Raw genomic sequence first — 22,500 nt, 5'->3', positions numbered from 1 at the left:
CTCATTTACTGGGAAGCACATCACACTCTGAAGTGCAAGAGGTGTACAAAGATCTCTCCAGACGCAAACCAACTCTTCGGTTACTCTATGTTACACCAGAGAAGGTTTTCCACACATGAATGGCTTAACTAATTAAGTGTTATTGTTAAAGATTGTTTGTGAACAGATTAGTGCAAGCGGAAGGCTGTTGTCTGCACTAGACAGTCTATATCAGAGAGGTAAACTGGATCGTTTTGTAATCGATGAGGCACATTGTGTTAGCCAGGTGAGAATACTTGCCACGAGGCTTGAGTGACAATGATTTGTGGTAGTTGATTGGTGGCACTTGATTGGTGATGCAGTACGACTGTAATATTGATTGATGGAGCCGCATGTTTAGGCAGCAGACTTTATTACATGTGGATCTGACTGTCACCATCCAGTTGGTAGTTTTGTCTAGTTTGTCTTGCTCGGTTACAATTTCTTTCAAATTTAAGCCAGACCAACTAAGTTTTTTTATGCTTGAATATTTGGACATGAACACAATTGACCGATCGAAATAAAATTAAAAAGTAATGATCATGTGACATTTTGGGCATGTGTGCAGTCTAAGGAGAAATTGCAACCTAATTATTCTAATTATTATCAGTGTTCAAAATTTTATGGCAGGCATAGTCATCATTTTGGCAACCTCACAACATTTTTCAGTCATCAAGGAGTTTTAGCCTTGGTATTTCAGACTGCTTTCTGCATGTGATGGGAGGGAAGAGTGGGAGGAGATAAGAAAGCAGTCTGGGGACAGCTGTATTGTAATCGGAAATAGGTGGTGTTCATCTTAATTAATCGATAATACCCACATTCATTGGACACAGTGACAAGTACCAGATGCCAGAAGCTGTTGCTGCCAGCCGAATACAAATGATCGGGAGAACGTAGAAAATGAGTGACTTTGCTCAATCCGGTATGGAGAAAGGTAAAGACATCGCTGCCCCGTACTAATGTTGCTTAGCAAGCAGTTGAAGGGTCTTCAAGGCTTTGACGTCAAAAGTGGACAAAGTAGTCGGAACAGTCGCGGCAATGGCTTTATCATCAGGTAACGTCTGACAAGCATTGGATGAGTTATCATGTCATCAGGAGGAAAACAAGTAGCGCGTGCATTTATGTTAGCTGCACGCCACTGTGCTATTACAGTCGTCTGAGAATTACTAAGAGGTAATTACAGTGTACTCATTGACGTCAGCAATTGTCTACAGCGCTGATTGGTCGTTGTTTTTAGCGGTGGTTTTGATTGGAGCGGGTGTTTCTGAACTTGAGCGGTTATACTTTTCCGAAGTCACTTACAATAGAGCTGTCCCCAGACTGCTTTCTTCTCTCCTCCCACTCTCCCCTCCCATCATGTGCAGAAGCAGTCTGGAATACCGAGGCTACAAGGAGTTTAGGACTTTTACATATATTTCATAAATATCAATTAATTATACTGATTGTTCTGGCAAGTAGACGAAATCCTAGGACTTCAGAGGTGTCATTCTTAGTCTGACCTATTCTACTCTACAGCATAAAAAGGAAAAAATTTATTGGGTCCACCATAACTTGAGTGACTTTAGTCGTCAGGATGGCAACCTCACTGGTATAATTGGTTGTCACATCAACTTGGTTAGTTGTCAAATGACAAGTTGATGACTACAATTTCGAACAGTCAGTATAGTGCTAGTTGGGACTCAAGGTTTTGCTCACAGTAAAGACCATCAACAGTGCGATACATTCTGTTTGGCACTTACTTGACTGCTTTGCGACAATACTTGATTGTCTGGGGGTTTACTTTACTTCTTTCTCGGATATCGTCGAGGTGTCCAGTCAAGATGTCTGTATTTCTTCTGCAAACGTTATCGATTGGAGCCAGATGACACTTTCAGCATCAGCATTGGGAGTAGTGATGACAGGTCACAATTAGTGGCAGAGTCTACCATGGATGAAGGGAATGGAAAAGGCATGAGGATATTTTGCCTTAATTAGAGAATATTTAATTTAATTGTTGTAGCAGTGAATTTGTCTAGACTAAGTAAGCCATGCCCTAAAATTAACCACACACACTCATGCAGCAGATACCCTACCACCACTTTGAAAATCCTGGGCAGAACACTGAGGACTGCAACAACGGTGTATTTGTATGCACGACTACTGTTTGTTTTGTCTAGTGGGGACATGACTTCAGACCCGATTATAAGCGTCTTGGTACATTGAGGGAAAAGTTTCAGTCGGTACCATTGATGGCGTTGACTGCAACAGCCACCAAGAGAGTTCGTGAGGACATCATTCATCAACTGAAAATGAGGAATTCAAAGTGGTGAGACAACTTGAGGCATTGCCGTTGTTCGTTTGTGCCACAGTTGTAATCCTACATGCCATATCTGTATTTGGTATATTGTAGGTTTGTTCAAAGTTTCAATCGATCAAATCTACAGTATGAGATTCGTCCAAAGAGGGCAAAGCGTACAAAGCAGGATATCGTCGACTTGATCAGGAACAAATTTTGCGGAATGTCTGGAATTGTCTATTGCTTGTCTCGGTACGTTCACAGTGTCAAATAAGTGTGGAATGTGCAAATATGACGTAATGACCATTCCATACACGTATGCAATAAACTACAGGGATGGCCAAGCTCGGATAAAGCTGATGCCTTGGTGTGTCACCAGGAACAGAAATGACACGCCGACGTGGACACACCTGCATGAGACTGGTTTGAAGCTACTTTCCTACCTACATAGTACACACGTAGTACAGACATATTATGATACATACATTTATTTATACATATACATACTGATACTGTGTATGATACACACTCATGTACATGCATGGATGCAGACAGACAGGCAGGCAGGCAGGCACACAGACACATGTTTGACATTAGTGATGCGTTGTGTTCACCAATACGGAATCACCGCTCTTCAGTCACAGTCGTGACGTCACCATCTGCTTGAGTGGGGTCAAGCCTTGGTGCCAAATCTTTGATTGCTGTGTGCTCAAGACCAGCCTCTGGTGCTACAGGCACCATAGAGTCAGTTGGCCACTCCTGAACTACTGAATTGATCTTTCAACTTTAACTACATTGTAACAATAAACCGAGCCGTTTGAACACTGAAACGCATCTCTGTTAGCTGTAGATCAATTGAGTGATTAATTAATTTTCTGTGGTGTGTTTCGTAATTACACTGTACAGTTGTGAACACTCAATGCAATCAGTACATAGGAGACACTGCTGTATTGGGTAATGGTACAGTACTCTATTGTTGCATTTGTCCAGGAATGAATGTGATCAAGTTGCGGCAGAGTTGCAGCGCGGGAAAATTTCCGCTGCTGCTTACCACGCCGGGTTAAACGACAGCGACCGCACAGCTATCCAGCAGCAATGGCTGTGTGACGTGCACAAAGTACACGTGACTCGTGTCTTCTTATTTCATCGAATCTAATCGGCCTTTTGTAGGTGATTTGTGCGACCATTGCGTTTGGTATGGGCATCGACAAGGCTGATGTTAGGTTCGTGATTCATTATTCACTTCCAAAATCTCTTGAGGGTTACTACCAGGAGACAGGGAGAGCAGGCAGAGACGGAGAAATTGCGCACTGCATATTGTTTTATGGTTATTCGGATGTAGCACGACTGAGGAAGCTGATTGACTCGGAGTTTACCAACAGTGGTCGAACGTTTGCTCAAGATGGAGATCCTCGATCGATACATCTAGCAAACTTGAAGGTATCCTGCATCGGGATGGTTTAGATTTCACACACACACACACGCACGCACACACACACACACACACACACACACACACACACACACACACACACACAGACACACACACTCCGTTGTCTTTTCGCGTTCTCTTTACTGTTTGCTTCATCTTCATTACAGGCTATGGTTCAGTATTGCGAGAACGTGTCGGATTGTCGTCGAGCCCAGCAACTCTACTACCTCGGCGAGTCAGTCAGTAGGCGACTATGCGACGCCAACCCCGAAACAGCATGCGACAACTGTTCATCCGGGGTCAAATTCGACAGAAACGACATGACCGATCTAGCTCAATGCGTTCTTCGAAGCGTGAGACAACTGACGTCAGGCAGGGGGTCCAACTTCACACTCAACTACGTCATCGACGTCCTACGAGGCAGCAAACTGCAGAGGATCTTGCAACTGGGACACGACAAGCTGGAAATGTACGGCAAGGGTCCCAGCGGTCGTTCGGACGTCGAGCGGTTTGTTCATAAGCTCGCGTTAGATGGTTTTCTCATGGAGGAGATGCATTTGGGAATGCACGACAACATCATTGGGTACGTTCGCTTGGGTAAACGCGGTGACGCCCTACTCGAGGGTAAAGCACGCTTTTTATTCGACGTGCCCGTTTCTGTCGCCACCAATCGACCATCGGCGAGGACTCCGAGCGTTCCGGTGTCTGGTAGAGCTCGACAACAACTCGAAAAGGACTGTCTGAAGTCACTCAGAGAGTGGCGCAGTGCGGTTGCGCGAAAGTTCAGTGCGACGTTTAAGCCTCACTGGATTGTCGGCGACGACGCACTGGAGGAGATGGCGACGACGTTTCCCGTGACGATAGAAGCTCTCCGGAACATCTCCGGTATCGTGCCGACTTACTTGGAGCATTACGGAGACGAAATCGTTGCGCTAGTAAAGCAGTATGCACCTGGGGGTGATCCGCCTACAGAGGTGGAGGAAGTTGACGGGCAGTCGGGGATCGAGTCGGGGTATTGGGCTGATCCGTGTTACGTTGGGGAGGGAATGGAGACGGATGATAATCGTATGCGAACAACTGTCAGTCGATTTAAACGTAAATGGAAGAGAGGAAGCGGACCCGGACGATCAGGGTATGGCAGAGGACGGGGACGAGGGAAACAGACGACGGCAGGACGGGGGAAGAGTTGCGTGCGAAGTACAAGTCGCTCTGCTCCTTCTCTGCCGGTGAATTCGACGTCTAGGTCATCGAATACGAATGACTTTGCGAGGCCAGAACTACAGAACCGATCGGTGCCCGTCTTCAATAACGCCAAGGTTCCGTCCAGATCGGCTAGTGGTGTACCTCTTGTTACTCCGGGACCAAAGAGAAGAAAGGTTGGAAACTAGATATAACTCTGTAATTAATGTGTATAAAAATTGATTTTTACTCGAGTGCATAGACTTGTAGGATCGATGGGTATAGTATATGATGTGAATAATATTTTGAAGAAGTAAAGCAGGCTGGTAATTCTTATCGACTGTCATTTATATACCGCGGATTTCTCCAAACAAGAACGACTTGAACAATGTCCAAAAAATTTACGCTTCGCTCAAGATGATCTATATGAACACGCTTCAGTATACATGCAGATATAGTGAGTATGCAGGTCTATGCAGTGGTAAGTACATCACACGAAATGCGATGTGTGTACTGTACAGTATTGCATGCATGTGTGTATAGGTATATCTCTTGGAATCTGGAGGTACAGTACAGTGTACATCGTTGCTCGAGTCACCGCGTGTGTGAAGATCTTACTCCACATCCGATCTAATCGAACTTTTTCCTTCTGTAATAGCGTAACCACCTTGCTGTCGCCCTAACTAACTTTTGTGTGACTAGACCATCATAAGTAATTGTTTCGGGTGTTCGAGTACGATGCACGGGCACTGTCACTCTTTAGTTGGTCCCCCGCCTTAATTAATTAATTAAATGGTCTGGGGCCAATTGTGGCTGCCGTAACTCGTCCACCCTATCCCCATGCAAGTGCTAACCCTAGCCTTAGTCCTGCACCAGTCATGGCTGTCGCGTCGCTGCTGCTTTGTCGGTTGAATATACGTGAACGACGGATCAATACAGTAATAAGTGTAACTATCCAGCGCAAGTATATATATATCGAGAGCTCGATAGGTAAAGTATCTAGAGTTAATTGCTAGTGGAAGAAAGAAATGTAAAAACCCAGAAGGTAAAATTCATGTAATTTTGGATGTTTTTGCTTTTCGCAATGTGGATATGTTGTAAGAAAGTGATTGGCCGACTGAGAGCGCATGCGGTTTGTATGTGTTCGTTCACAATGGTCGTTTGTTTTCGTCACTTGCCTATTGGAGTTTCCAGTGTGGGTGTTCGTCGGTGCTTTGCTCCAGAGATTAGCGTAGATATGGGGTGTTGTTGTTCAAAACCAATTACTGACGACGAAAAAGGTGAGAAATTGACGTTCGTCAATAGGATAGAGAGTTCCATGTGTTGCGGAACGTGGTACATGAGCAAAAAATTTCGCATTAAATTTTTTGAGTTTTCGCTATTGTGATGAGATTTTTGCTTGTTTCAGATGTTGAAAATCATGAACGCCAAAAAGATAAAAGGTAGGGGGTAACAGTGCACGAAGCAAATGTCTTGTCGCGTTGTCGGCGATTTTGTCTCATGGCAACATCGATAATTGTCTAACGCGCGCTATTTTCGACAGAAACCGTGCTCGGTCTCGAGAGTCGTTTCCTGCGCAGCAAATCGCAAGCTGTTCGGTTCGTTTACATTTTTAGCATTAATTCGATAAGATATATACATAATTTGTTGTTGTTCTCACGTTTAGAATTCACCGCGAACAAATACTAGCGGCAGAGAAGATGAAATTGTGGCCGTAGAAGTGAGAGATGACGATGACAGACAAAGAGATGACAACAAACATCAAGAATCGCAACGGTCAAACCTTGAAGAAAAATATCAACAAGAGGAAGATGAAATAGAAGTAGAGGAACGACAAACGAAGGAATCGTTGGAAGAAAATAAGGAGGAAGAAGAGAAAGATGAAATGAAAGAAGAAGAAGAAGAAGAAGAAGAAGAAGAATCGGTTCGAGAAGATGAAAATAAGTCAAAACAACAAGAAAACGAAGAAGCGAGAGATGATGTTGAAGTTGCATCTCGAGACGTCGAGAGAGAAACGAGAAAAGGAAAAGAAACAATCGGATCGATTTCTAAAGCGTCAGCTGTCATCAACGAGCAAATCGTCACTTCTTCCAAATCTATCGGTGAAGAAGAGAAGAATTCAAAGCAAGACAGCGCATCCTCGCCCAATGTCGACAATCGAACGAAGCAACGACTGTTCGACTTTGATTGCATGACTGCCAGTCCAGTCGACATGTCATGTTCGAGTTCAGCGATTGGTAAGTTGTCTTGTACTTCTATCTGCGTGCTGTCTGTGTATGAATCATCTTCTCTTGTCATTTAGCAATTTCCAACGTTTTATCTGATATGTTCCTTCGACCCCCCAATCCATCGTCTGATAAATGTTGTCTTAGTCCAGAAGAAATAACGTTGGAATGCAATAAACAGGTAGAAGGAGAAAGTTGTGCAGCTTCACCCAAGACGAGATCTGATGAAACGGAACGTGTTGGTATTGCAAGTTAGTTATAGAAGATTTATAATATAGTGGTGAATTGATGTCTGGAGATTTAGATTGTTTCTCTACTAGATACAAGAACTGAGAATAGAATGAGAAAAATACGAGTGTGTGAAAGACTTGTTGATCAGTTTCTAGCAGCAGCTGCGCCAAATACCATGGACGACATCGAGACTGGTGGAATTCTTTGCGGAAAAGAAGTGAGTACTTAGAGATGGACGTTGATTGATTGATTGATTGATTGATTGATTGTGTGTGTGTGTGTGTGTGTGTGTGTGTGTGTGTGTGTGTGTGTGTGTGTGTGTGTTTTGTTTGTTCCTTACACACAAGCACTACTAAATAGTAACTGTTTGTTCTGTTCGTATAGATCAATGGAGTGTTAGACGTAACTCATATTCTCATTCCTAAACAAACGGGAAATTCATTTTCCTGTACAACGTATGACGAAGATGACTTGGTGTTTTATCAACTTGAACATGAGCTCATGACTGTGGGATGGATTCACGTAACCCAATATAATCTTTCATTATACTTTTAACCGAAGAAATCGTGTTTACAGACTCATCCCTCTCATGGCTGTTTTCTGTCAAGTGTTGACCTTCATTGTCACTACTCGTATCAGAGACTGATGAAAGAGTCAATAGCTATCGTGTGTGCTCCAGAACGGTAAGGGTGCAGATCGATTTACAAACGACCTTGTGGTGGGAGTAACGTTTGTGTGACTAGGACTGGATACTTTACAATGACTCGACGTGGAATGGACTGCATTACACATTGCAAGCTTCCAGCACATCATCTACATCATCACCCAGAACGTGAATTTTATCGTCTATTTACGGTACGTCTATTAATTACATTATCAGTGAAATGTAAGTGTGTGTGTGTGTGTGTGTGTGTGTGTGTGCGTGTGTGTGTGCGTGTGTGTGTGTGTGTGTGTGTGTGTGTGTGTGTGTGTGTGTGTGTGTGTGTGTGTGTGTGTGTGTATTGGCTTTGTGTTTAGGATGCCAATCACGTGACATTGGACATGACAATACCGGGCGTTGTCGCAGACCTCCGGTAGGATTGGCTACAGATGACTCAAATATGTACATAGTGTAGTATAGGACGAGAACACGGACGTTTACTAGTGTAGTTATCTCTAACATATTAATGTATATATAATTATCTATATTTAGTTCATTTTAAATTATATATTATTCTACTATAATATACCAACGTTGGAAATCTACCTTGGAGTCCACAAGTACTTTAAATTAAATTAATTGACTACACTACCTTCGTTTGTCACTGTGTAAGCGATTCGCTTATGTCACGTACGTGATATGCACTATTATTCCTAAACAGCTACTATGCCAATTATATAGTTACGTGAGCACATCAGGTTCTGTATGACGCTCTTACGAAGTTGAGTGGAGCCTATGCTGTAGTGCGAGCTAATAATAGCGTAGGAAAGTACTCATGCGCTGACTTGTCTAGAACTAGATCGCGTACGTTAATTGTCTTGCGTTCATAGAGCACTGCCAGCACAAACATACATATGTACATACCCCGCCACTCAGTGCGCTTGCGCAAGATGGCGCAGACTGCATTTTGGCTGTGAGCGTCAGACTGTCCTCTTTCGTTCTAGACGTCGATAGCGGTTACCGTAAGTACTAGGGTCACGTACAGTTAGATGAAGAGACGGAAAACATCAGGTAAATGTGACTCATTTCATGATTCAATGAGTTTTGTTCTAGAAGCTGCATGAAACATGCATATATTGACATACAACTAGTTGTACGGTATTCGTAGGCGCCTAGCGTTTGTGAGTAACACGTCCAACGGAGTTTTCAGACCATCCACTGAAACGCTGAGTCCCAGCTAGACAATACGTATTTGTTGAAACCCTAGCTGTCATGGAAGTAGAACATGCAAACTTCCTAGTAGTTTAGATTACGTTTACAGGTATAGGTAGTCGTCGTTTTGCGATCGTGATCAAGGCAATTGAAATGTACAGTTTAGGTATGCACTCAGTTCCGTTGTAACGACAGTGCTATGGTATTTACTGACATAGAAGTTGATTAGCCTCGCAAGCCAGGCTCTTCCGCGCAGTCGCTGAGCTAACCGCGTACCGCACGTGAATCACACGAGGAGGAGGAGCTTTTACCGGAATTGCTCCAGCGCGAGAAGAGCCTGGTCGCTTTCGAGAACGTCATAGTGACGTGAACCCCCGATCCGGTTTCATAGCTTGCATAAGGCTAATTCGATTTCCTAAAGAGCTCGTTACTGTAATTGCGCTGATACACGAAGCAGAGAGGTAGCCCTCCGCGGAGAGCGCGCGAACACAAAATCCAGTGAAGCTGTTGATGGACAAAGTGCTGGTGAATAATGAGCGTAGGAATGGCCTACATGGGACTGGTCCGCTGAACCTACACTCTCCAGCAACGTTTCTTTCTACTGAACTCATCTGCAGGTTTGCGCGAATTGAAACCGACGTAGAACTATTCACCACTCTTGCGCGTCTACTCTGACATCTATAGTCTGTGGGGGAAATGGTGTGAGAACTGCCTGCCCAGTTTCACTCAATGGTTCATGAAAACAGTGGCCTAGAGCTTGTTGACCTCTCCACGTCATGATCAGATTTGCGTGTATTGCTAACGCAGTCTATGTGACGGTACTTTCGACTCAGCAAGCAGCACTTTTGTACGATATTGGCTCTCCTCACGGTGAACTGGAAACATGTAGGCATGGGAAAACAGCAGTGCAGTGGACCTACCATGTTCAGGAAGTGTAGAGTTGACTCGTAGTTGCACGTGTACTACGTACGACTTGTTTCAGTGCACGGACTCTGACTGCTACATATATACACTAACCGCGTACAATGAGTTCATTTCTCAAACTACCGCGCTGCAGATCTAGATTCGGCGGTGTGCTGTTGGCGAAACTGAATGCTGAAATGGATCGAGTCGTGACACTGCAGAATATTACATGGCTGAGCTGTCTACATACGTACTAGAAGCGAACGATGATGTCAACTACGTACTTCGTGCAAAACAAGCAAGTGCGTGAAGCGATGTCGCGTGTTCTCAACTTTCGTACCTACATGCTTACCTAATAGAATTAGCTTTATCAAGCTATGAAACCGGATCGGGGGTCCCACGTCACTATGACGTTCTCGAAAGCGACCAGGCTCTGCTCGCGCTGGAGCAATTCCGGTAAAAGCTCCTCCTCCTCGTGTGATTCACGTGCGGCTAGCTCAGCGACTGCGCGGAAGAGCCTGGCTTGCGAGGCTAGAAGTTGATATCGGCAAACATTGACTATCAACAGTGTTAGATGCAGCACAGTGTAGTAAAGGATTGATTGTAGTATGGGACGTGTGAATAGTTGACTGTAGGCGGCATTCAGCTAATGAAGGTGTTCCTTGGTTGTCAAGTACCTACACACAATCCTTAGCTACAATACAAAAGGATGGGGCGACGGAAGTTCATGAAGCTTTTTCGTCGCCGTTTGCTCACTTAAACGAATTGGTCTTAGACTCATCTGTAGTCGGACACGAAAACGATTTTTAAGGTAGGTCCTATCATGAAACGTGGTCGCGGGGAGGACAAATTTGAGATTTGTGTGTACACAGGCGCGCACACACACACACACACACACACACACACACACACACACACACACACACTCACACACACACATACCAAGAGCTCGATGGAGAGCCATATAGGACCACGCCCCTTTCTGTTGTTCGACCCAGATTAGAAGCCTCGCTACGCTCGGCAATACTGTAGCACCGTCCAGACGCAACGTTCTATAAAATACGTTGTACTCCTGTCTAGACGTATCCGTGCTATACTGCACTCTCTCGTGTAATATAATCCAAGCAGGCACTGGTATATAGGACACACTCGAACGATCAACTGATCAATCCTTACGCAAGTGCTACGTACACCAAGTAGTGAACTTGAACTAAGCTCTATATAAGTAGACGATACACCGTACTACACAATACACGTACTACACGGTACACAATCAATACTAAGCTAGTCTAGCAAATTCACAAGTTATATAGGCGCTACCTAATGACGTCAACTAACGTACGCTAAGTAGCTAGTGCGCTACACCGTTGCTACATTCCTCCCTCTTTATTCTAAAACACGTCCTCGTGAGTCAAAGTCAAGGTAACAGTAATCAACACAACGCTACGGTAAGTCTAACTCATATTCTTCTTGGTTCATCCAGCCAGGTGGTCGCCGATTTCGAAGAGGACGAACCGGATGTGCCATCTGTAGCTCTGGCTCCGGCTGCTCGACTTCATTGTCAACCTCCGGTGCACTTGCGTCGGACAGCTCAACAATCTCGTGACGGATTCCCAGTTCTCCCATCGCACGCTCATGGTCATTACGATCAGGCAATGGAAAACGTCGTTTAGTTGTCTGCTTGTTCTGTTGTTGAGTTGACATCAACTCTGGATCTTGCAAGTCCATGGGTCGTCGGTAGTGGTGTCTTAATCTGTTCAGATGGACTCGTTGCTGTCGACCTCCTTGTGTGTGAACAATAGAGGCATTGTTGTCACTGTGGAGCTTCAGGATCTTGAACGGACCAGTATAGGGTTTTGACAACTTTGGTGATAGACCTCTCTTAACCGCCGGACTGTACAGCCACACATAGTCTCCTTCTCTGAACTTTGTTGTCTCTTTATTCCTTTGGTTAAAGACTTTTGCTTGCCTGTGCTGTGCTCTTGTTGTTTCTTCATTTACTATTTCTCGTGCTATTTGTAGTTTAGCTTTCAGATCTTTGCCAAATTGTGTTGTAGATTGCTCCTCTGGTAATGCTTTATCAAGCTCTACATCAATCGGAAGTCGTGCTCTCCTTCCAAACAGTAACTCGTGTGGACTTTCTCCAGTGGATGCATGTTTTGAGGTTCTGTATCCCATGAGTACTAAAGGTAGCCACTCGTCCCACTCGGTCTGGTTCCCTTCAACATACTTTGACAATGCCTCGATGAGCGTTTTGTTCATCCGCTCCACTAGTCCATCACATTGAGGATGATAAGAGGTGGTTCTAGTCTTCTTCATCCCTAATAGCTTGCAGACTTCTTGCATCACCCTTCCTTCAAAATTTGCTCCTCTGTCACTGTGGATGATTGCGGGCACTCCATAACGACAAATAACTTCTTGGACGAGAACCTTTGCCACTGATTCTGCTCGTTGGTCAGGAAGCGGGAATGCCTCCACCCATTTGGTGTAGTAGTCGGCCATGACTAGGATATATTTATTCCCCTTGTTACTTGTTGGTAGTGGCCCTACAAAATCCATGGCCAACATTTCCATTGGACCTCCAATAGGAATCGATTGCAAGTCAGCTTGTATTGGATTCTTGGGCTGCTTCTTCCTGGCACACTGTTGACACGTGTGAATATAGGTCTGGATGTCCTTAGTGTATCCTGGCCACCAGCAAATCTCCGAGACCTTGTCTATTGTCTTGTCGACGCCAAAGTGTCCACCTTGGTCGTGCAGACTATGTAACACCTTGGGAATCAAGCATCTTGGGACCACCAGTCTTGGACTGTTGTCACCTCCTTGAGTTGGGGCTTGTGGTCGATACCGGTACAAAATACCATTTTCTATTGTGAGCTGGTGCCACACTTTGCGAAAAGCACACAACTGCTGACTAGTACGCCAAGGTCCTCGTACGGGTGGATGATCAGGGAAATACTGGAGTACTTGGGAAATGACTGGGTCGTTCTCTTGCATCTCAGCCAATTCGGATCTTGTCCACGTGGGGCATAGTCCAACAGCATTGGCTGACTCAACCACGGGTGTTGAGATGTCTTCGAATCGATCATCGAGCGTGGTTCCTTCTTGGACTTCCTCCTGCTGTGCAATTGGTGTGTGGCGAGACAATGCATCTGCATTTGTATTCTGTCGACCTGGTTTATGTTGGATGGACCAGTCAAACTCACTCAGGTACAATAACCATCTTGCTAAACGTCCTCGTGGTTCCTTGATGGTCTTAAGCCACGTTAACGGACAGTGGTCTGTGATCAACACAAATGATCTTCCAAATAAATATGGCCTGAAGTGTCCCACTGCCCACACCAAAGCAAGGGCTTCTTTCTCTATAGTAGAGTAGTTAAGCTCTGCTTTGTGCAGTACTCTACTGGCATACGCAACTACATACTCCTTCCCCTCATACTTCTGAGAAAGTATTGCACCAAGACCATGGTTACTTGCGTCCGTCGTCAGGGTGAATTGAACATCGAACTTGGGGAACGCAAGAATGGGAGCAGTAGTCAGCTTTGTTTTCAACTCATTGAAGGCTGCCTCACAGTCTTCACCCCAGTAAAATTGAGTCGCACGTCGCTCTAGGTTAAACAGAGGGTTTGCAATTGTCGAAAAACCCCGTACAAACCGTCTGTAGTAGCCTACTAACCCCAAAAAGCTGCGCACCTCAGTCGCATTTGTAGGCCTTGGATAATCACGAACTGCTTGCACCTTGCTTTTCTCTGCCTCTAACCCTCTTCGAGACACGATGTGTCCTAGGTACTGGACACTTGACCTCGCAAAACAGCATTTCTTAGGCTTCAGCTTGAGGCCTGCATTGCGTAGCCGATCAAAAACTCCTGAGAGCCTAGTGATATGTTCCTTGAATGTTTCTGAGAAAACAATTATGTCATCTAGGTAAACCAAGCAATGTTCCCACTGTAGTCCAGCTAGCACATATTCCATTAGCCGTTGGAAGGTTGCAGGGGCATTGCACAACCCAAACGGCATTACTGTAAATTCGAAATGGCCCTGTGGTGTCGAAAAAGCTGTTTTCGGTCTGTCACTCGGGTCAACCTCAACCTGCCAATAACCGCTGGCCAAATCTAATGTTGAGAAGTATTGAGCTCCTCCCAGGGAATCTAGTGTCTCATCCACTCGAGGTAGTGGATAGGCATCCTTGATGGTGATACCGTTTAAGGCCCGGTAATCAACACAAAATCGATAACTGCCATCCTTCTTTCGCACTAAAATAACAGGAGAGGACCAAGGACTAGCTGATGGTGTGATAATCCCATTTTGTAACATGCCTTGAACTTGTTGCTGCACCAATGGCTTTAGTGATTGCGGCAACCGATATTGTCGTTGCTTGACAGGATTATGTTGTTGGGGTGGTATGGCATGTTGAACGATGTTGGATCTCCCCACATCTCCGTCTCCTTGAGAAAATAGTTCTCTGTTATCTAACACAAGCTTGTCCAGTAGGCCTCTCTCGCCTGGGGCCAAACGAGTTGCTGACCAATCAAACTGCTTGAGGAATTCGAAGTCGTCCTTCTTCTCATGTGAGGTCGGGTTAATAGTACAGCAAGAATCTGTCTGAATACACTGATCAACAGGTACAAGAGTGCCCAATACCGTCCCCTTGTTGAGACACCTTGAACCTTGCATAAACAGTAGCTGCACTGGGCTTCTTGTACTTGATTCAGGAACCAATACTCTGGCAATCAAAGCACCTGTACTGTCCATTAGCGTTTGGTTTGGCTCCAGCATTTGAGTAGTCGTAGTTGAACACTGCTGCCCATCACTATTGATTATTGTTGCCATGGTAACCACACATTCCATTCCTGGTGTCTGTACTTGTGTCTCCAAAACCAAACTACACTTCTGTACATCTTCATTCCGTTCTTCTGGTACATCTCTCTTGAGTTGCAGAGACCCTCCTATCCAATCCAGACGTCCTCGTTTCAGATCTACTATCATTCCACGATGGAGTAGAAAGTCAGATCCCAATATGGGTCCTGTATCTGTGGGCACAACCATAAAACGATGCGGAGCTACCCAATGGTCTAAACCGACCAGCAAATCGACCTCCCCCAATACCTGCAACCTGGTTCCGTTGACCGCCTGTAAATCTACATTAACCGAACACGGAAGTAGCGGTTTTCCAACCACCATTGATATAGGGACCAACGATACAGACGCGCCAGTATCAATAAGGCACGGACTCTCTATTCCATTCACAGTACCGCAAACCACTAACGATTTAGCCATGCCATTCACCTGGTAAAACCTCCCTTGACTGTTTCGGTTAGATGTCTGTCCTGTTGTGGGCAGGTGGTTACCGCGGCGATCGATGTCTCTTGATGATGCCATAGATCGTTGGTCACGTCGGTCACGTCTCTGGTCACAATCACGAGCCATGTGGCCTTGTCTACCACAGACAAAACATCCTCCTCCGCGTGGCTGTGTGGACCTCGACAATGGACAATCGCGTTGCAGATGTCCTGGCCGATTGCGCTTGTAACACAATCGCTCACCACTTCCGGGTTTGGTAGCCGGACGTCGTCCAACTGGGTATGCATATTGAGTAGGTTGCCCTTGAGACGTTGATTGTTGTTGCTGTAACTCCAATTGTTCCAGTCTCTTCTCTAGCTTCGTAATGTACTCGTCTTTTGTTGACTTCCACGGAGGTGGCGGACATCTCCCATCGACGGCATTAACTACCGCCTGTAATCCTCCGGTTGTCTTACGCCGATCACTCAACAGCATCAACTCTTTCGCCCTTGTAATTGTGGCTTCCAGCGTGGTTTCTGCGTGGAGTTCTAATTCATGACGAACGAATTCAGGCATGCCTTCTATAAATCTGTCGGTTAGCTGCTGTTGCCGAATAGCGGCTGACAGTTCCGGGTACGCCTTGTCAATCAGTCGCTCCAGCTCTCCTGCGTAGACTTCCATAGGCTCACCAGCTTTCCAGTTGCGGTCTTTGAATTGACGCGTAGACAGTCGCCGCCGTTCTGCCGTTGGTGGTGAGAACACTCCCTTGAGAGCTGTGCACAAGTGTGCATACGTATCTTTTTGCTCTGCGGTAAGACGATCGTAAACCACCCAAGCACGTCCTTTCAGATACGTCGGTAAGATCTTTTGTTTAGTCCCACCGTCTTCTGTATTCCAGCCATTAGCATCCGCGCACAAGTCAAACTTCTTCAGCCATTGTTCGATATCACCGTCGCTAAACGAATCGGGAAGAGAAACTATCCGGCTGCCAAGAGAACGCGGATTGTGCGGTTGCTGGTGTTCCTGTTCCTGTCCTTGCTGCGCCATTAGTTACCGTACCACAATTCAAAGCACCAGTATACCACAACTGTGGGCAACGATACCGCAATTCAAAGTATGGGTACCGCAATTCAAAATATAGGCACCGCAATTCAAATCAACGGTACACACTGTAATGCGATAGTATACACGTACAAGCAAAGACACTTTCTTACTATCACTTCGGCAAATGCTCCTATCGTTGTCAGATCCGTACTCGATCACTTCGGCAAAATGCTGCTGTATCGCTGATAGATCCGAACTCCTGACACCAAATGTAGCACCGTCCAGACGCAACGTTCTATAAAATACGTTGTACTTCTGTCTAGACGTATCCGTGCTATACTGCACTCTCTCGTGTAATATAATCCAAGCAGGCACTGGTATATAGGACACACTCGAACGATCAACTGATCAATCCTTACGCAAGTGCTACGTACACCAAGTAGTGAACTTGAACTAAGCTCTATATAAGTAGACGATACACCGTACTACACAATACACGTACTACACGGTACACAATCAATACTAAGCTAGTCTAGCAAATTCACAAGTTATATAGGCGCTACCTAATGACGTCAACTAACGTACGCTAAGTAGCTAGTGCGCTACACCGTTGCTACAATACTATAATTCCGTTATAAATCCATACATATGGACGTCACTAGATTAATATTTGCTGTAGGGTAAGCTAGGTTTTACTTCTACAGACATGCAGACTTACATTATATGTAGACATGATCATCACAGAGGTATTTGTGCGTGTTTATGTAAATATAGTATTTAGAATAGGTAAGGATTCATTCCACTTGTCAAACAGTCACGTTGTACGTACAACTATATGTGCGCCTGCTTTGCTGAGAGGTGCGAGCGACGGCATGTGCGCATTATTTAGCTCATGTTGTAAGCTCTTGTACACGACTCTCTACACAGAACTGGATAAACATGCAGAGGTGTTTGCTAATTACCTATTATTTTTATGACATAAACTTGTAGCTTTCAACTTGTGATTTACCTGGATAACCAAAAAATGCGTGAAGTTGTTCTTCAATACATTCACTGTCACGGGAACACCGCTGCCTTTAGGTTTTCTCCATAAGCTAAGCGATTATAGATTGATTTATTAGTTCAAATTTGTATCACATGCCCACTTACGCCCAGTCACGCAGTCACACACACGCGCGTACACACACACACACACACACACACACACACACATGAACACACACACACACACACACACACACACACACACACACACACACACACACACACACACACACGTTTTCTAAGTTACCATTTAGCCAGGCTTTGCATCCACCTAAACGGAAATGTTAAAGCTAAGAATCAGTGATTTGTGTGTGTTCTCTAGGCCAGTGTTTCTGATCCTTTTGACGAATTCAATTTTGTTGAAACAAGAAGGGTAGAAGTTTTGGACTAAATCTGTGGCTATCTTGATTGCGTTTCTGCTTCTTTGTTGGCTGCTGTTCCAGGCTTGAATTTCGCTTAGCTGCAAAGAGCTCTAGCATTGAGGTATAACAACACATAAATTGTTGCTGCATTTCAAATGCTTTTGTTTGATGTTAAACGGTTTGTAGAAAGCGTTTGTCTTGTCGCAGACAAGAACTCAAAGTTTTGACACGAGCAGCCAGTCTGTCCGGTCATCCACGTATTGTTGATGAGGCTGTTGTATTGTTGTATTGTTGAGCCATTTGAACACTGAAACGCATCTCTGTTAGCTGTAGATCAATTGAGTGATTAATTAATTTTCTGTGGTGTGTTTCGTAATTACACTGTACAGTTGTGAACACTCAATGCAATCAGTACATAGGAGACACTGTACAGTACTCTATTGCTGCGTTTGTCCAGGAATGAATGTGATCAAGTTGCGGCAGAGTTGCAGCGCGGGAAAATTTCCGCTGCTGCTTACCACGCCGGGTTAAACGACAGCGACCGCACAGCTATCCAGCAGCAATGGCTGTGTGACGTGCACAAAGTACACGTGACTCGTGTCTTCTTATTTCATCGAATCTAATCGGCCTTTTGTAGGTGATTTGTGCGACCATTGCGTTTGGTATGGGCATCGACAAGGCTGATGTTAGGTTCGTGATTCATTATTCACTTCCAAAATCTCTTGAGGGTTACTACCAGGAGACAGGGAGAGCAGGCAGAGACGGAGAAATTGCGGACTGCATATTGTTTTATGGTGATTCGGATGTAGAACGACTGAGGAAGCTGATTGACTCGGAGTTTATCAACAGTGGTCGAACGTTTGCTCAAGATGGAGATCCTCGATCAATACGTCTGGCGAACTTGAAGGTATCCTGCATCGGGTTGGTTAAATTTCACACATTGATGCGCGCGCGCGCACGCACGCACGCACACACACCGTTGTCCTTCGCGTTCTCTTTATTGTTTGCTTCATCTTCATTACAGGCAATGGTTCAGTATTGCGAGAACGTGTCAGATTGTCGTCGAGCCCAGCAACTCTACTACCTCGGCGAGTCAGTCAGTAGGCGACTATGCGACGCCAACTCCGAAACAGCATGCGACAACTGTTCATTCAGGGTCAAATTCGACAGAAACGACATGACCGATCTAGCTCAATGCGTCCTTCGAAGCGTGAGACAACTGACGTCAGGCAGGGAGTCCAACTTCACACTCAACTACGTCATCGACGTCCTACGAGGCAGCAAACTGCAGAGGATCTTGCAACTGGGACACGACAAGCTGGAAATGTACGGCAAGGGTCCCAGCGGTCGTTCGGACGTCGAGCGGTTTGTTCATAAGCTCGCGCTAGATGGTTTTCTCATGGAGGAGATGCATTTGGGAATGCACGACAACATCATTGGGTACGTTCGCTTGGGTAAACGCGGTGACGCCCTACTCGAGGGTAAAGCACGCTTTTTATTCGACGTGCCGGTTTCTGTCGCCACCAATCGGTCATCGGCGAGGACTCCGAGCGTTCCGGTGTCTGGTAGAGCTCGACAACAACTCGAAAAGGACTGTCTGAAGTCACTCAGAGAGTGGCGCAGTGCGGTTGCGCGAAAGTTCAGTGCGACGTTTAAGTCTCACTGGATTGTCGGCGACGACGCACTGGAGGAGATGGCGACGACGTTTCCCGTGACGATAGAAGCTCTTCGGTACATCTCCGGTATCGTGCCGACTTACTTGGAGCATTACGGAGACGAAATCGTTGCGCTAGTAAAGCAGTATGCACCTGGGGGTGATCCGCCTACAGAGGTGGAGGAAGTCGACGGGCAGTCGGGGATCGAGTCGGGGTATTGGGCTGATCCGTGTTACGTTGGGGAGGGAATGGAGACGGATGATAAATGGAAGAGAGGAAGCGGACCCGGACGATCAGGGTATGGCAGAGGACGGGGACGAGGGAAACAGACGACGGCAGGATGGGGAAAGAGTTGTGTACGAAGTACAAGTCGCTCTGCTCCTTCTCTGCCGGTGACTTCGACGTCTAGGTCATCGAATACAAGTAACTTTGCGAGGCCAGATCTGCAGAACCGATCGGTGGCCGTCTTCAATAACGCCAAGGTTCCGTCCAGATCGGCTAGTGGTGTACCTCTTGTTACTCCGGGACCAAAGAGAAGAAAGGTTGGAGACTAGATATAAAACTGTAATTAATATGTAAAAATTGATTTCTACTGGAGTGCATAGACTGGTAGGATCGTGGGTATAGTATACGATGTGAATAATATTTTGAAGAAGTAAAGCGGGCTGATAATTCTTATCGACTGTCTTTTATATACCGCGGATTTCTCCAAACAAGAACGACTTGAACAATGTCCAACAAATTTACGCTTCACTCTTGATGATCTATATATACAGGACCCGAGGTAGATATGAACACGCTTCAGTCTACATGCAGATATAGCGAGTATGCACGCATGCAGGTCTATGCAGGGGTAAGTACATCACACGAAATGCCATGTGTGTACTGTACAGTATTGCATGCATGTATGTATACGCATATCTCTTTTGGAATCTGGAGGTACAGTGTACATCGTTGCTCGAGCCACCGTGTGTGTGACGATCTTACTCCACATTCATTCTAATCAAACTTTGTCCTTCTGTAGCAGCGTAACCATCTTGCTGTCGTCCTATTAAACTTTTGTATGACTGGACCATCATAAGTAATTGTTTCGGGTGTTCGAGAACGATGCTCGAGCACTGTCACTCTATAGTTGGTCCCACCGCCTTAATTAATTAATTAACTGGACTAGGGGCCAACTGTGGCTGCCGTAACTCGTCCACCCCCGCCCCCGTACCCTAACCCCATACAAGTGTCATAACCCTAACCTTAGTCCCGGACCAGTCATGGTTGTTGCGTCGCTGCTGCTTTGTCGGTTGAATATACGTGAACGACGGATCAATACAGTAATAAGTATAACTATCCAGCGCAAGTATATATATCGAGAGCTCGCTAGGTAAAGTATATATAGGTAATTGCTAGTGGAAGAAAGAAATGTAAAAACCCAGAAGGTAAAATTCATGTAATTTTGAATGTTTTTGCTTTTCACAGTGTGGATATGTTGTAAGAAAGTGATTGGCCGACTGAGAGCGCATGCGGTTTGCATGTGTTCGTTCACAATGGTCGTTTGTTTTCGTCACTTGCCTATTGGAGTTTCCAGTGTGCGTGTGCGTCGGTGCTTTGCTCCAGAGATTCGTGTAGCTATGGGGTGTTGTTGTTCAAAACCAATTACTGACGACGAAAAAGGTGAGAAATTGACGTTCGTCAATATGGTAAAGAGTTCCATGTGTTGCGGAACGTGGTACATGAACAAAATTTCGCATTAAATTATTTTGAGTTTTCGCTATTGTGATGAGTTTTTGCTTGTTTCAGATGTTGAAAATCATGAACGCCGAAAAGATAAAAGGTAGGGGGTAACAGTGCACAAAGCAAATGTCTTGCCGCGTTGTCGGCGATTTTGTCTCTTGACAACGTCGAAGACAATTGTCTAACGCGCGCTACTTTGGCAGGACACGTCGGTCTCGAGAGTCGTCTGCTGCGCAGCAAATTGCTAGCTGTTCGGTTCGTTTACATTTTGAGCATTAATTCGATAAACTAAATACATAATTTTTTAAGTTTAGATTTCACCGCAAACAAATACTAGCGGCAGAGAAGATGAAATTGTGGCCGTAGAAGTGAGAGATGACGATGACAGACAAAGAGATGACAACAAACATCAAGAATCGCAACGGTCAAACCTTGAAGAAAAATATCAACAAGAGGAAGATAAAATAGAAGTAGAGGAACGACAAACGAAGGAATCGTTGGAAGAAAATAAGGAGGAAGAAGAGAAAGATGAAATGAAAGAAGAAGAAGAAGAAGAAAAAGAAGAAGAAGAAGAACAAGAAGAAGAATCGGTTCGAGAAGATGAAAAAATTAAGCCAAAACAACAAGAAAACAAAGAAGCAAAAAATGATGTTGAAGTTGCCTCTCGAGACGTCGAGAGAGAAACGAGAAAAGGAAAAGAAGAACGAGAAACAATCGGATTGATTTTTAGAGCGTCAACTGTCAACGAGCAAATCGTCACTTCTTCCAAATCTATCGGTGAAGAAGAGAAGAATTCGAAGCAAGACAGCGCATCCTCGTCCGATGTCGACAATCGAACGAAGCAACAACTGTCCGACTTTGATTGCATGACTGCCAGTCCAGTCGACATGTCATGTTCGAGTTCAGCGATTGGTAAGTTGTCTTGTACTTCTATCTGCGTGCTGTCTGTGTATGAATCATCTTCTCTTGTCATTTAGCAATTTCCAATGTTTTATCTGATATGTTCCTTCGACCCCCCAATCCATCGTCTGATAAATGTTGTCTTAGTCCAGAAGAAATAACGTTGGAATGCAATAAACAGGTAGAAGGAGAAAGTTGTGCAGCTTCACCCAAGACGAGATCTGATGAAACGGAACGTGTTGGTATTGCAAGTTAGTTATAGAAGATTTATAATATAGTGGTGAATTGATGTCTGGAGATTTAGATTGTTTCTCTACTAGATACAAGAACTGAGAATAGAATGAGAAAAATACGAGTGTGTGAAAGACTTGTTGA

General features: G+C 45.0%; 4 protein-coding genes across 8 annotated transcripts in view; all 4 read left to right on the top strand.

Moving 5' to 3' along the window:
- The window catches only part of LOC134180190 (recQ-like DNA helicase BLM), a 7,314-nt gene extending 2,086 nt beyond the window's left edge, over positions 1 to 5,228 (top strand). Inside the window, exons 2-8 of the mRNA XM_062647287.1 lie at positions 1 to 104; positions 167 to 265; positions 2,175 to 2,323; positions 2,408 to 2,545; positions 3,284 to 3,410; positions 3,464 to 3,733; positions 3,893 to 5,228. The exon at positions 1 to 104 is cut by the window's left edge and continues 10 nt beyond it. Of these exons, the coding sequence (XP_062503271.1) occupies positions 1 to 104; positions 167 to 265; positions 2,175 to 2,323; positions 2,408 to 2,545; positions 3,284 to 3,410; positions 3,464 to 3,733; positions 3,893 to 5,113 (2,108 nt within the window). The 3' untranslated portion in view covers positions 5,114 to 5,228. The remainder of the gene's footprint in view (positions 105 to 166; positions 266 to 2,174; positions 2,324 to 2,407; positions 2,546 to 3,283; positions 3,411 to 3,463; positions 3,734 to 3,892) is intronic.
- A 1,112-nt stretch (positions 5,229 to 6,340) lies between these two features.
- Positions 6,341 to 8,047, top strand: LOC134179634 (uncharacterized). The gene is made up of 7 exons (XM_062646570.1): positions 6,341 to 6,346; positions 6,448 to 6,502; positions 6,571 to 7,141; positions 7,207 to 7,380; positions 7,450 to 7,577; positions 7,745 to 7,882; positions 7,937 to 8,047. Exons 3-7 carry the CDS (start codon positions 6,790 to 6,792, stop codon positions 8,045 to 8,047), a joined length of 903 nt encoding a protein of 300 aa, XP_062502554.1. The 5' UTR covers positions 6,341 to 6,346; positions 6,448 to 6,502; positions 6,571 to 6,789.
- Positions 8,048 to 8,958: 911 nt separating this feature from the next.
- On the top strand, positions 8,959 to 20,233 carry LOC134179923 (recQ-like DNA helicase Blm). Of its 5 annotated transcripts, none has more exons than XM_062646949.1 (6): positions 8,959 to 9,071; positions 17,806 to 17,856; positions 17,927 to 17,966; positions 18,032 to 18,429; positions 18,483 to 18,752; positions 18,870 to 20,233. In XM_062646949.1, the coding sequence occupies exons 5-6, from the start codon at positions 18,510 to 18,512 to the stop codon at positions 20,052 to 20,054; spliced, it is 1,428 nt and encodes a 475-aa protein (XP_062502933.1). In that variant the 5' UTR covers positions 8,959 to 9,071; positions 17,806 to 17,856; positions 17,927 to 17,966; positions 18,032 to 18,429; positions 18,483 to 18,509; the 3' UTR covers positions 20,055 to 20,233. The 5 variants fall into 5 exon arrangements, with proteins under 5 accessions (XP_062502933.1, XP_062502932.1, XP_062502935.1 ...); XM_062646951.1 differs by lacking the exon at positions 8,959 to 9,071 and adding an exon at positions 9,607 to 9,829; XM_062646948.1 differs by having other exon boundaries at positions 17,806 to 17,966.
- An 846-nt stretch (positions 20,234 to 21,079) lies between these two features.
- LOC134180456 (myb-like protein X) overlaps positions 21,080 to 22,500 on the top strand; it is a 2,432-nt gene continuing 1,011 nt past the window's right edge. Inside the window, exons 1-6 of the mRNA XM_062647610.1 lie at positions 21,080 to 21,165; positions 21,292 to 21,325; positions 21,429 to 21,480; positions 21,540 to 22,137; positions 22,203 to 22,376; positions 22,446 to 22,500. The exon at positions 22,446 to 22,500 is cut by the window's right edge and continues 73 nt beyond it. Coding sequence (XP_062503594.1) covers positions 21,123 to 21,165; positions 21,292 to 21,325; positions 21,429 to 21,480; positions 21,540 to 22,137; positions 22,203 to 22,376; positions 22,446 to 22,500 — 956 coding nt within the window. The 5' untranslated portion in view covers positions 21,080 to 21,122. The remainder of the gene's footprint in view (positions 21,166 to 21,291; positions 21,326 to 21,428; positions 21,481 to 21,539; positions 22,138 to 22,202; positions 22,377 to 22,445) is intronic.

Source organism: Corticium candelabrum, chromosome 5 (genome assembly GCF_963422355.1).
Source record: "Corticium candelabrum chromosome 5, ooCorCand1.1, whole genome shotgun sequence".
NCBI lineage: Eukaryota > Metazoa > Porifera > Homoscleromorpha > Homosclerophorida > Plakinidae > Corticium > Corticium candelabrum.
Note: the sequence above shows the minus strand (reverse complement) of the source record. Positions and strands in the feature narration are given on the sequence as shown.

Excerpts from the sequence above, each read along its gene's own strand:
- LOC134179923 (XM_062646949.1), top strand. The coding sequence starts at position 18,510 with ATGGGCATCGACAAGGCTGATGTTAGGTTCGTGATTCATTATTCACTT. Across the intron at positions 18,753-18,869 it reads TACGTCTGGCGAACTTGAAG|GCAATGGTTCAGTATTGCGA; the intron begins GTATCCTGCATC and ends TCTTCATTACAG.
- LOC134179634 (XM_062646570.1), top strand. The coding sequence starts at position 6,790 with ATGAAAGAAGAAGAAGAAGAAGAAGAAGAAGAAGAATCGGTTCGAGAA. Across the intron at positions 7,142-7,206 it reads ATGTTCGAGTTCAGCGATTG|CAATTTCCAACGTTTTATCT; the intron begins GTAAGTTGTCTT and ends CTTGTCATTTAG. Across the intron at positions 7,883-7,936 it reads TGACTGTGGGATGGATTCAC|ACTCATCCCTCTCATGGCTG; the intron begins GTAACCCAATAT and ends TCGTGTTTACAG.